The sequence below is a fragment of the Schistocerca piceifrons genome, chromosome 6, assembly GCF_021461385.2.
Source record: "Schistocerca piceifrons isolate TAMUIC-IGC-003096 chromosome 6, iqSchPice1.1, whole genome shotgun sequence".
NCBI lineage: Eukaryota > Metazoa > Arthropoda > Insecta > Orthoptera > Acrididae > Schistocerca > Schistocerca piceifrons.
In genome coordinates, this window is record NC_060143.1 from 82,669,923 (window position 1) to 82,684,649 (window position 14,727).

Genomic DNA, 14,727 nt, shown 5'->3' on the forward strand with positions numbered 1-14,727 from the left:
CATAATGGCGGAAAGCTTTATTTGTGACAATCTTTTTGCTGTGCCTAGCTGCGACTCAGCATCTCCGCTGTATGGTGAGTAGCAACTTTCCTTTTCATAATGTTGTTACATTCCATCCTGGATTTTCCATTGTTCTTGTTACACTTATGCCATGATAATTGCTACATACATTTTTGCTTCCTTTTTGTGTATGGGGCTTAGATATACTAGATTCCACTTCGCTGGAATTTCCTCCCCATCCCACATACATTTATTAAAGGATTGGCTTAGGTATCCATACAAAATGCTTGGGCCATACCTCACTAATTCTATTGGTACATTTCCAGGCCCTGGTGATACCCCAAATTCCATTTCTGCAGCTGCCTTCTATACCTTTTTTGGCTCCCATATCTGTCACTTTATTTCCTTGTACTCTGTCCTTTTTTCTGTTAACACGTGTTTCAAAATGCTTTTCCCACACTACCAGACTGCTAATTGGCAGGTTTGCTCTTTCTTTTACTTCTTTCCCCAGCTCTGCAATTATTTTCCATGTTGCCACTTTTGTGCCCCCCATGCACGATTGCCTTCTTTCCATTTATCCTCCCAGGTTTCATTGTTTCCTTCTTTGTTCATTCTAACATACAAAGCTTTATCATGTTTGACCCATGTTCTCTACCAATTTTTATAGAACATCTTTTTTAGGTTCACTTTTTCTTTGAAGCATTGAGTCCACCATTGTGGGTGTCATTTTTTTCCTTCCTCTTGCTGCTCCAGTGCTTCAAATGCTGCTTTATGAATGCATTTTTAATTCCTTGGTACATATTCTCCACCATTTCTTCTTCTAAGTGCCTCAGTTTGTTTGACAACCATAATTTATAAAGAAATTGTACAGACTCTTGTTTCAAACTATCGTGAGTATTTCATAGTGCCTACTATCCTTGAGAGAATATTTGCCTCTTTAATTTGCCTTTGGCTTTTGGATATTACTATCATCTTTGCATCTGATAAAAAGTGGTCTAACTGAGATAAATGTGCAGTGTAACAAGAACCCACTAAAACTTCTAACGTTGAACTACACGATACTCTGACCAGAAAACTGGCTTCTGTCAGTCAAAAAGGAGAAGGTATTTGTACACTCACTAAATATTCATAAAACTGAAAAATATAGCAAAATCCTCTTCATTCAGTCAGAATTATTTTTAAAAACTCTCTGAAATTTCCTCATTATAATGTGTGCAAAGATAACCAATAATTAACTCTCTTCATAAATTACCAAGAAAACTTACAAAGCACTGCATCCTCCATTATCAGCATTACTGTATCGAAATTAAATTAATATAATGTATTGTTACTTACAGCAAACTGCTGGTCTAGAGCTTTTAGATTTTGATAATTACTGTTTACACGATACCAACAATGTTCAACAAATGTTTTTGGCTGTAAGTAGGTTCCTGAAAAATTAAAACAATATAAAAACACTTTCGCAATTAATTTAATCAGGACTGTATTTTTCTTTGTAGAATCAATGACAGAAATTAAGAGAAAACTGCGTTTGCCATCAATAACAATTTTTCTTTCTGTAATTTTGTCCTTGATTCACAGAAAGCCCAAATCTGTATGGAATTTCCGTAAATTGCTCCAGGCAAATGCCAGCATGGTTCCTTTGAAAGGGCATGGCTGATTTCCTTCCTCATCCTTGATACAATTTGAGCTTGTGCTCCATCTCTAATGATCTTGATATTGACAGGATATCATATCCAATTGTCCTTGCTTTTCCTTTGTTCACCTCTGTAAATATTCTGACAACATTCAATATTCAAACATGAATTTTACTTTAAGTTTGATCCTTCAGGCACAGTTGCTCCACACAGTCTGGCCTGGTGAGCACACACATTGGTCATACTTGTGTGAGTTGTGCTTGTGTGAATGAATATGTTTTACTTTAGAAAAAGACATTTTGGCCGGAAGCTTAAATGTATATGAGTCTTTTTGTTGTGCCAGTCTGTGACTCGGTGTCTCCTCTGTATAGTGAGTAACAATCTCTCCTTTTCATAATAATGTCATCATTCCATCTTGGAATTTCAATTGTCTTGTTAGTGTACATGCAAATAACCTCACTGTGATGAACATTACTGCTGAATTTACAGTTGAAATTTTAAAATAAACATAAACAGATGAATTGGCAAAATTGCAGGTTAAAATATTTTCAGTGAACTGAAATGTAATGCTTAACTCTTCCCAGGAGTGTATATCGTATGGAGGGCTTGGTTCGGCACCTCACAGAAACAGCCATGGATGTCACTGCACATGTTGTGGGAGCGCAGAGTGCAGAAAGGAAATCGTTTATGGAGCACATAAAGGCCCGCTTCAGTGAAGATGTCCGTGTACGCTCTCACTGGCTACGCCTGCGGCAGGCTCTCACACACGAACGGGCTGTGTGGTATTTTCCTAAATCGTATCCCAGGTATGTGATGATATAATACTATTAATATTAATAAAAGTCCTTATGATGTAATATTAATATGTAATGATAACCTGCATATTTTTACCAAAGACCGAAGTTTACAAATCGTCACTTCTTAAAATATTGTAGCTTGAAGAGCATGCCATGTGGACTGTGTGCTACACTATCTTGTGTTACATTGTCTGACAGTGGTGTCATCCAAGTTAATCACTCCCCAAACTAAATTAGTCGCTTTTCCTTTAAGGAGCTCCTTATTCCGAGCCTGATATCTACACATCCCAGTCCTCCCACTGAGGAGAAATCCGGGAATGATTTAGAAATGAATATTGGATGGTACTGACACTCACTGAAGGAGGCTGACATGGACCCATAGCAAATTTTAAATTGCAGTTTGATTTGTAATTTCTGTGATACTTTATAGTTTCTTGAGATTATTGTTTTAGCAATTTTGAGGCTGCATGTTTGGAAGATACAATCGTAGCTGTTGCTTGCAGATCGTGGCAGCTCGACCCAACTGAGGGGCCCGCTCGTGTGAGGAATCGCATGCAACGTTGCCACCTGGGAATGGACAGGCGGTATTTCTTACCAGCAGTACAGCGTCAGATGCGTAAGTCACGACATTCTTTTCAGATGCAATAGTATGTACTCTGTGTATGGTATAAATTTGAATTTCCTCGTGTGAATGTGCAGTGTTACTGTTGATAGTTCCATTTGTTTAGATCAGTTTGTTAAACAAGAATGTTTCTATGGCTGCATCTACACTCTGCAAACCACCGTGAAGCACATGGCAGAGGGTACATCCTATTGTACCAGTTATTATGGTTTCTTCCCGTTCCATACACGTGTGGAGTACAGGAAGAATGGTTGTTTGAATGCCTCTGTGCATGTTGTAATTAACCTAATCTTGTCATCACGATCCTTACATGAGCGATACTTACGGGGTTGCAGTAAATTCCTAGAGTCATCATTTAAAGCCTGTTCTCAAAACTTCATAAGTAGGACTTATTGGGATAGTTTACGTCTTTCTTCAGGAGTCTGCCAGTTCAGTTTCTTCAGCATCTCAGTGACACTCTCCCATTGGTCAGACAAGCTTGTGGCCATTTGTGCTGCCCTTCTCCGCATATGTTCAGTATTCCCCATCAGTCCTATTTGGCAAGGGCCTCACACACATGAGCAAAAGTATAGAATTAGCTCCATGAGATATTTGTAAGCAATCTTATTTGCAGTATAACTGTATTTTCCCAATATTCTGCCAATAAACCAAAGTCTACCACCTATTTTACCCACAACTGAGAATATGTGATCATTCCATTTCACATCCCTACAAAGTGTTACATGCAGGTATTTGTATGAGTCACCAGATTACAACTGTGACTCATTAATATTATAGCTATAGAATACTGCATATTTTGTTTGTTTGTTTTGTTTTGTGAAGCGCGCAGTTTTACATTTCTGAACATTTAAAGCAAGCTGCCAATCTTTGCACTACTTTGAAATCTGACTGAATATTTATGCTGCTTCTTTCAGACAGTACTTCATTACAGACAATTGCATCACCTGAAAAAAAGTCTGAGGCTGCTATTAATATTGTCCACAAGAACATTAACATAAAACATGACTCTCTATTTGAGATAACATACTGCATCCTCCCTACCAAAAAGTCCTAAATCTAATAACAAATTTTGCTTGAAACACCCCATATGGTTGTACTTGTGATGGTAAGTGTGGGTGTGGTACTGAGTCAAATGCTTTTCAGAAATCAAGAAATTCTGTGTTTACCTGACTGCCTTGATCCACAGCTTTCAGTATGGCATGGGAGAAAAGTGAGAGTTGGATGTTGCATGATCGACTTTTTTGGAATCCACACTAGCTGGCATGGTGGAGGTCATTCTGTTTGAGGTACATCATAATGTTTGAGCTCAGAATATGTTCTACAATTCTACAACAAATTGACATCAAGGATATTGGACAGTAGTTTTGTGCATTACTTCCACTACCCTTTTTGTAAATAAGTGTGATCTGTGCTTTCTTCCAACTGCTGGGCATGGTTTTTTGTTCAAGGGATCGACAATAGATTATAGCTAGCGCAGCAGCAAATTCAGTATAGACTCTGATAGGGATTCCATCAGCCCTGGAGATTTGTTCAGTTTTAATGATTTCAGCTGTTTCTCAATACCACTGACACTAATACTGATTTCATTCATCTTTTCAGTGGTACAAGGATGAAATTGGAGCAATTCTCCTGGGTTTTCGTTTGTGAAGGAAGGTTTGAAAATGGAGTTAAGCATTTCAGCTTTTGCTTTACTATCCACAATTTTATCTGTGATTGACTGGACACTTAACTGTGGTGCTACTAACAGCCTTTACATGTGACCAGAATTTCTTTGGGTTTAGTGAAAGATTGTTTGACAATATTCTGCTACAGTAGTCACTGAAGGCTTCACACATTGCTCTCTTGACAGCCAAACGTGTTTCATTCATCATCTCTCTATCTGTAGCCCTATGCTTTGTTTTGCACCTATTATGCAGTTGTCTTTGTTTCTTTAGAAGTTTCTTTACGGGTATACGATGGAGGTTCTCTCCGATTATGAACTGTTCTACTGGATACATATCTATCCTGTGCATGGTCAAATATTTATTTAACCTTGAGTCATAGCTTCTGTACGTGCTCCTGTATTGAGCTAAAAGTTACAGTTTCCTCAATGACATATGACACTACTGCTGCTATATATTAATATTAAATTATCTTTGTTAGTGTCTCAGAAAGGTTGCTGAAGTGGCTGTCATGGTATTGTGCAAACAAGTCGATTAGTTTATGTAGCAGTATGCACAGAGTTTAATTTCTCATGCATACAAATGCTTGGTAAACTTATTTCTACTACTCATCTTTTTGATGTACCTGTACATTTTGCGGGCATGCCATTCTTCACATGATGTATCTAGTGTCAAAACGAGCAAATTCACTAAGGGCTTATTTTTCAGTATGAATGGAAAACCTCTATAGACAAAATATTGATGCTCACAAACATTTTTCTTTCACAGCTACATCCGTAATGCATCAATATTTAAGTTCTATTGTTTTGTGAAGTCTGATTCATAGTGAACCAACGTCTTTTAATTCAACCGAACAATGTAAAATCCAGGATGTAATGTAATTCCATCAATTCAAGTTTTGATTAGGCTATTTTTTGTTAATCTCGTGAAAAAAAGCCATTAAATGATGATAATATGATATTGTAATTCTGTTTTTCATAGCAATAAAAAAGCATTTGAACAGAAATTGGATACTAACATTTCAAGAACATCAGAAAATTGGGGATGAGGGGGGCGGGGGGTTTACAAACTAGGATTTCTGTCTCTAAAAGTTTATAGTTCTCTTGGTTGTGGAAGAAAATGACCTACAAATAATCAAGTATGTTAATCGAGTTGTTTTAAGTCTTTAGTGTTGCTCTCATTTAGATTACATTATCAGGCATTTCATGTGAGCCATTGACCAGACTGGGAACTCTCATTAGCAGTGCAAGGTGTTCCACTAGCTAATATTATTGTTTTATAAAACTGCAGTCACTAAAGATTTTCCCATGTTAGACCAGAGTGTTTCTGCAAGACTTATTATTCTTACCACTCTCACTTTTGTTGTTGTGTTTTCCACTTTGATGTGTTTCTTGTTCTCTTCCTAGCACGTGATCAGGGTGTTTCACTGATATTTCAATTATGCATCAATTCCATTATGCAACAGAAGGAATAACTGTCAGTTTCTGAGTTCACCACTCAAACCAATATCCACATTATACTACATAATAATGACAAAATACAAGCACACAGGAAACAGGATTGCTTCAATACCAATTACAGAATTTTGTGCAAAAGATTGGTGTTGCAAATGTAAAATCAGAGATGCAACACACAGGAAATTTAAACAGCACCCGACCTCTGAGAATCATATCGCCTACAAGTGACGGTGCAACTTGGAGTGTTTTGAGAATTTCTGTGTAAATTCTAGAACCACTCACCCTTCTAATGTCTCAAACAAATGATATTATAGATGTGAGAGTGGGACGCTAAAATCCTACGTACTGCGCGTCACATGTTTGTGTGTGCAGGTGTGAAATCAGTTGTGAGCAGACAAACGGCAGCGACAACTACTTGTCAGGTGATCTGTGGAGGTTCTAGTGAAAGTAGACAGAAGAACCGTGGTACTTCTAGGTTATTCTGTTCTAATCGTATCAGTGACCGTTGTTATCAATTACAAGAACAACAGAGATTTTCAAGTCTGAAAAAAACTTCTTATCTTGGGCTTGCTGGAGGCAAGACGTATTTTGCAATTTGTTTGTAATAGAGTTATGGTTGTTAAGCCAACTCTTTGCTAAATGTACTTAAATCTGTGTTTAATGTGAGACTATATGAGTGACTTTGAAGAAGTCAAATGTTTATGTGCGAAGCGTGAATTTTGTTCTTTATGAAGCTCAAATATACCGATAGTTGTTGAAAAGTATTCTTCAAGTACCTAATTATTTCGCAAGTAGAGAGAGAGTCTGTAAGGTTCCTGTAACTAGCATCATTCTTCGGAGGTGAAGAAGTTTATAGAGATTCCAGAAGCTGGCTTCCAGAGATGAAGATCGGCTGTGTACACAAAGTAAGTCGACTCGTATGAAAGAAGTGGGAAGTTTTCACATACACTTCACACACTCTTAGTCGTCAAAAATGTTAGAAACTCAGTTAGTCAGTTGGAGAGCAATGCAAACCTCAGGTATGCTCTTTTGCTAAGTGGCGACTGTTGAAGGACCTCCATTTTGTGGAAAATCTGTGAGGGTTAGGAGTAGGCAAACCTCAGTATCAGCTGAACCTCTCATTTCTATTGAGAATTTAATGAGGACTTTGCCATACCCACACCTCTACTTGACCAATGCACAAGGACTCAAATCACCAAACCGCTTGAAGTACCTGCTGTCGGCACAAAAGAAAAATCTCTTCTGTAGCCAGTTAGCCTTAACACAGTCAGGAAGTCAGTTGGGTGAATTCATTCTAATAGCTGCAGGACACGACGATATTACAGTCCAAATGATCAGTTACCTTGTTGCTCCATTACTGCTGATAATTCTGTATATTATTAACCGTTTTCTGAAGTCCAGCATCATCTCAATGGCCTGCAAAGGATGCATAAAACCTTTACACAAAAAGGAATCTACCAAAGAATCTTCTGACTTAAGGCCTGTTTGTGTTCTACAAGCATTATCTAAGGCTTTAGAATACATATTTCATGATCAGCTTACCAGTTACTTAACATCAGATGACCTTCTGGCTGAATACCAGTCTGGTTTTCAGAAAAATCACAGGGTGACAACTGCTCTTATAAAAGTGACTGATGAACGGAAACAACCTATGGACAAACAGGAGGTAACTATTACATGCTTTTTAGATTTCAGCGAAGCTTTCGACACTTTCAACTTTGATATTCTACTTGCTAAACTCAAAAGTAGGTAACAAGACAAGGACTAATGGAAATCCGTGGGTAACACAATTTAACTGATTAAAGGAGAAAACATAAAAATACAATAAATGAAATAGGTAAAAGGGAATACAAACATCTAAAAATTGAGATTGAGAGGAAGCACAAAATGGCTAAGCAGGAATGGCTAGATGACAAATGTAAGGATTTAGAAGCATATATCACCAGGGGAAAGATAGATACCACCTACAGGAAAATTAAAGAGACCTTTGGGGAAAAGAAAACCACTTGCATTAGTATCAAGATCCCATATGGAAAACCAGTCCTAAGCAAAGAACAGAAAAGCTGAAAGGTGGAAGGACTGGAGCTCACATACAAATGGTTATTTTTCACTCACTTTCTGGAGAAGTGAATTTACCAGGCAAAAATCTTAAGACTGACATTGATGGGCCATTTTCATTGCATAATTATTGAAAGCAGATAGTTAGAGAGAGATAAACAAATATATAATTGTTGTTGTGCCCCCTCACTTGTTTCTTGGTAATTATTTATGTTCCTTGCTTGCCATGGCTGGGTGTTTACTTCCTCGATACCATGTACCTATCAAAACTGAAGCCTGTAACTGCCATCAAGCCTGTAACTGCCATCTCTACTGAAGTTATTCTTTGATATTTCAACTGCTTCGCACAGTTTGCATCTATAAATATTACTATCTCCTGCTAGCACTCGTATGTTCTTAAAATCCGTAACCAGGACACATTATTCATGGTGTTCTGCTGATTTTACATTTTGACTTCAACATGTGTGGTATTGGTGTTCCTTACTGTGTACTTTCATTTTTTTTCCAGTTTCACTGTACAAGCTTTGCCACGACCATACATCACTTCATAGACTTCCACTGAAGAAGTTTTAACCTTGTGTGAATGAAAAATGTAGTCTTTATATAATATTCTGAAGGATTCTGCATTTCAGATCAGTTACTGTAGTGTCAAACGGTAACCTTACAGAAAATGTGGGAGTCATCATCACTTTGTTTGAAAGGATTTTTTTGTGGAAAGGTCAAGCTCGTACTGTCGCTGATGTAGAAGTAGCTCATTTTTGTGTTGGGTGATGATGTGAAGGAGTGTCTAAATATTTATTTGTGTTGGTAGCCTTCTTATTAAGTCTACATTCTAGAGTGCTGTCATTTATGAATGGGAGGTTGACCTCGCTCTCCATCTTCAATGAGAAGCTAATATTTAGCTGAATGTTATTCAGAAAATTGTGGCATTTATGTAGCTCTTCCGTGTTGTGTGGCCATTCATCCCATGTTTCTTCTGTGTAACAGAGCCAGCAAGTTGTTTTTATTTCTATGTTACTTACTAACTTTTAAGTACGACAGTATGCCATCTCCATCTTAGGCACTGTATAACATTAAAATACTTGATAATGGCAACTTAAAGCCGAAATCATGATCATGCAAAAAAAAAAAAAAAAAAAAAAAAAAAAATCTAATGGCGGTACTGACTTTAAAGAAATATGTTATGACTGTGGCCTCACATTATGAAAAAATTATTAATACCTTTTGTTTGAAATGTTTCATAAAAAATGTCAGCTGTTATGAGTGAGAAAGGTGAGCCCCTAGCAACCCCATCACACTGTTCATAAAATTTGACCACAAACAGAATTCGATCGGCTCGCTTAAATTTGTGGCAATTGTATCATAATGATTTCCATGGTATGTACTACTGGGATGTTAGTAAATACAGATTTTACATCAAAGCTCACCAGTATGCCATGGTAAATACTTTCGGTATCAGTAAACGCTTACGGCTAAGTTGCCGTGGTCGATCTGTAGAAATTCTTCTCCCTGACGTTTCATTCTCAACTACGGAGAACATCTTCCGAGGTGAGTCGACGACTGGCTGCTAGGAGCTGGGGCTGCCGCTTATATGGAGATCGTAGAGGGCGCCACCACATGTCACGTGGTGTCGATGTGTTGCTATCTCTGGCTTCGTCTGTTCTCTCGATTGCAGGCAATCGATTGTCACGTGATTGATGCAACGTCGACCGCCATATATTGTTCAATTTTAATCCTTCTTCTGTACGATTAAAATTGTATTGATGTTTGTGGATTTCAATTGCCTCTCTATACATACGTGTATAATAGTGCGACGTCCTCGCTAGCACGCTTGTCTCACCAAATTTTATTTCGTGATCTCCACCCCTAAAAACATGTTCTGCTACTGCCGATTTGTTGATATGTCCCAAGCGACAGTTTCTTTTGTGCTCCGTCAACCGTGTATTGATGCTTCTTTTTGTAGTTCCTATGTAAACCCTGCCACAACTACACGGAATTTTATATACCCCTGGGGTGGCTAGGGGGTGACGAGCATCTTTTGTTGATCTTAGGCATTCACTAATTTTCTTAGTAGGTCTGAAAATAGTTTCCACCTGAAACTTGGCTAGTACTTTTCCAATGCGATCTATGATGTTATGGATGAACGGAAGAAATACTTTTACAGCTGATGGTTGTTGCTGTCTCCTATTTTTAGGCATTTTTCTACTTGGGTGAAGTGCTCGGTTAATCTCGTTTTTCGTATAACCATTTTTCGCAAAAGCCATTCGTAAATGATTTAGTTCTTCTTGTAAGTAGCCTGGTTCACAAATATTATTAGCCCTATCCACTAGTGTTTTTATGACCCCCCCTCTTTTGCCTAGGAAGGTGGTTTGAGTTCTTATGGAAGTAGCGATCAGTATGTGTACCTTTCCTGTAGACCTTATGGCCTAAGGTCCCATCTGCCCGTTTGATTACTGATACATCCAAAAAGTTAAGTTGTCCGTTCTTCTCTTTTTCCATAGTAAATTTGATCTTTGGGTTGATGCTATTTAAGTGCACCAGGAAATCATTCAAGTCTTCTTCCTCATGATTCCATATTACAAAGATATCATCCACATACCGATACCACTTCGAGGGGCTTTTTTTGGCCGACTGGAGTGCTTGATGTTCAAAATATTCCATGAATAAATTCGCAATTGCGGGGGTTAGGGAGCTTCCCATGGCTACCCCATTAATCTGTTCATAAAATTCACCATTGTACTGAAAATAGGTCAAGGATAGACAGTGTTGGAACAAGGCCACTATATCAGTGGGGAACATATCGGCTATATGAGAGAGAGCTTCATCATCTGGAACCATAGTGAACAAAGACACTATATCAAAGCTGTCAAGGATGTCATTAGGACCGACAGTAATTTCCCTCAATATGTCAATGAAGTGTAGAGAGCCTCTCAGTTTGACTCTCAGTTTTGCCTATGTAAGGTTGTAACAAAGAGGCTAGTTCTTGGGTAGAAGCTCCAATTGCGCTGTCTATTGGTCTCAAAGGAACATCAGGCTTATGTATCTTTGGTAATCCATATAATCTCGGAGGATAAGCCTCCGTTTTACAAAGATACTTTTTAACTTCTGTAGGAATGGAAGACTGTTTTATCAGACGATTGGTGGCATTCAGCACATTCGTTGTGGGGTCCTTTTTCAACTTCTTATATGTGCTGGGTTCCAGGAGGTCACTGATCTTCTTGTGATAATCCTCAGTATTCAGTAAAACAGTAACATTTCCCTTGTCAGCGGCAACTATAATAACATTCTTGTCTGCATTGATCTCCCGCAATGCCTTCCTTTCTCCTTGAGACAGATTGCTGCTGGGTGGCTTAGCTTTACGTAGTATCCTGGACGTTTCCATCCTAATTTCATCAAACTGTCGTTTGGGACATATCGACAAATCGGCAGTAGCAGAACATGTTTTTAGGGGTGGAGATCACGAAATAAAATTTGGTGAGACAAGCGTGCTAGCGAGGACGTCACACTATTATACACGTATGTATAGAGAGGCAATTGAAATCCACAAACATCAATATAATTTTAATCGTAAAGAAGAAGGATTAAAATTGAACAATATATGGCGGTCGACGTTGCATCAATCATGTGACAACCGATTGCCTGCAATCGAGAGAACAGACGATAGCCAGAGATAGCCACACATCGACGCCATGTGACGTGTGGTGGCGCCCTCTACGATCTCCATATAAGCGGCAGCCCCAGCTCCTAGCAGCCAGTCGTCGACTCACCTCGGAAGATGTTCTCTGAAGTTGAGAACGAAACGTCAGGGAGAAGAATAGATCAACCACGGCAACTTAGCCCGGAAGTGTTTACTGATAAAGATGCCGGCCGTGAAAGCCTACATGGAATGAATACTTTTGGTGTTCATTTTTCCAACAACATGCTTGTTTCCTTGATGAATGACCAGGTGAAAAGTATGTTGGAGAATTAATCCCATTCACTATAGGTTTCAACGATATCCTTACTTATGTGCCTTTGGTAGGACATCCATTTTGGGTGAGACATATGAATGTATCATCAGAAGGTTGGTAATAGAGTTGTCCATTCTGGAGTCTGATAGCAGGTTGTTCAGTTTTGTTATGATCATTTTTTTCAGATCACATTTGAACTTACGGTACACCAGCTGTGCCAATAGTTGTTCTACCTTCTTGTAATACTCCACTGTGCCCAAAACATCAGTGATATTTCCTTTATCCATTCTGGTGATGTGTTCATTTCTCTTTACATCATAAAAAATGTTCCTTTACTACACTGATACTTTGTCGTTGAGTGGTTTTGCTTTTGCAGAATTCGCTATACATCCTTTCTTGCTACCTCTGTACCTTTGGAAGAGAAAACAAAGGTACTTCAACAGCACTGATGATTTCTTCTTTTCTCTTAGGCATGGTCATGGAATTAAGACTGCCTCAGTGCTGAGACAGGTTCTTCACCGAATTCCTCAGATAGAGTTTTACTGCCACTACTGCTCATTTTTGAGCAAAGATTTGTATATTTCCTGTGAACTATATCTGCTAGTTTCTTGTATTTTTCTTTCTGCTCCAGCGTCTGCTTATGTAGCAGGGTGGAGGACTCCATTTTCATGTAAAGAAATTTTTTTTAATGTTTTGATGCTGAGTATGTCCTGTAACACAATAAAGTGATTGTCTCCAAGATGTGACTTTTTGTTCTAATGTTACATGATAGTTGCTCAAACAGTCCATGGGTCTTCTGCCGGTCCATAGTGTCCAACCAATGGGCACAATATTTCAGCGATCAGACATGTTGCCATCGTCAGGTGTGCTGACGAACTGAGCTCCTGAGGGCGGACGGCCATCTTAAATCTCCTCCCCTCACTATGCGTTCTCTCCACGGTCCGCACCCGCGCGTCAACAGTCAGTGAGACACTACCGCCGGCATCTGTGGTGGCGTCGGTGTAGTTGCCTCATCCGCCCTAGTCACCCATTCGTTTCCTTTGTTGAGCATCTAAATGCTGGTTCCCATGCCCTGCTGAGGTTGTAGCCGCAATCTCGGTTGATGAGTCTGTCCCTGTTATGAATTTTGACAGCCTCTTTGATGACGCTGTCCCAGTATTTAGATGTCTGTGCGAAGACCCTGGTATGTTGGTAGTCCATTTTGTGATTTTCAGACAAACAGTGCTCTGCGACCGCCGACTTGTTGGGGTACCCCGGTCGAGTGTGCCTCTGATGTTCTCGGCAATGATCTTCGACAGTGTGCACTGTCTGTCCAATATAAGTCTTCCCACATTGACACAGAATCTGGTATATGCCGGCCTTCCGCAAACCGAGATCATCTTTGACGCTTCCCAATAATGCTCGTGTTTTATTTTGTGGGCAAAAGACAGTTCCTACTTGGTGTTTCCTCAATATTCATCCTATTTTCCCTGATGGTGCACCAGTATACGGTATATACGCAGTGCCTATCTCTTTCTCCATAACTACTTCCGTCTCCACACGTTGTACTGTAGAGGTGGGGCGAAGAGCGCATCTGATCTGCCATTCCGAGTACCCGTTTTCCCGGAATACAGTTTTGAGGTGTTCCAGCTCTTGTGGCAGACTCAGTGCATCAGATATGGTGTGTGCCCTGTGCACCAGTGTTTTTAGCACCCCATTCCTCTGCGCAGGGTGGTGGCAGCTATCCGCTAGCAAATACAGGTCGGTGTGCATTTTCTTGCTGTATACCCTGTGACCCAGGGTGCCATCCACTCTTCTTTTGACCATGACGTCCAGGAATGGTAATCTTCCTTCTGCTTTGGTCTCCATAGTGAATTTTCCATTTGGATGACGCCAAAGCTTTCTCCTTGAAGTAATCCATATAGAAATTCACGACCATAGGCGAGAGTGGGCTCTCCATTGTGACTCCTTCTGTTTGTACATAGTATTCTCCATTGAAGAGAAAATACGTGGAGGTCTGAACATGCTTCGAAAGGTAGGTCGTCTTCTCGTCAAATTTCTGTGCAATAAGCTCATCCAAATGGTAACCTACTTGTTTTCTACATTATGTGGATGACACGTTCGTGATCTGGCCCCATGGATGGGACAAGTTAGGCTAGACTTCCTTACGCACCTAAACTCCATAGATCCAAACATCAAATTCACTATGGAGAACGAAGCAGAAGGAAAATTACAATTCCTGGACATCACGGTCAAAAGAAGAGTGGATGGCATCCTGGGCCACGGGGTATACAGGAAGAAAACGCTCACTGACCTGTATTTGCAAGCGAATAGCTGCCACCACCATGAGCAGAGGAATGGGGTTAAAAACACTGGTGCAGAGAGTCTGCCCCAAGAGCTGGAAGACCTCAAAACTGTATTCCGGGAAAATGGGTACTCGGAATGGCAGATCAGATGCGCTCTCTGCCCCACCTCTACAGTACAGTGTGTGGAGCTGGAAGAAATCACAGAGAAACAGATAGCCACTGCATATATACCATATACTGGCACACTATCAGGGAAAATA

The 14,727-nt window shown here is 39.6% G+C and overlaps 1 protein-coding gene across 1 annotated transcript in view; it reads left to right on the forward strand.

Moving 5' to 3' along the window:
* The window catches only part of LOC124803150 (lysosomal-trafficking regulator), a 593,053-nt gene that overhangs the window by 443,898 nt on the left and 134,428 nt on the right, over positions 1–14,727 (forward strand). Inside the window, exons 41-42 of the mRNA XM_047264331.1 lie at positions 2,222–2,443; positions 2,938–3,050. Of these exons, the coding sequence (XP_047120287.1) occupies positions 2,222–2,443; positions 2,938–3,050 (335 nt within the window). The remainder of the gene's footprint in view (positions 1–2,221; positions 2,444–2,937; positions 3,051–14,727) is intronic.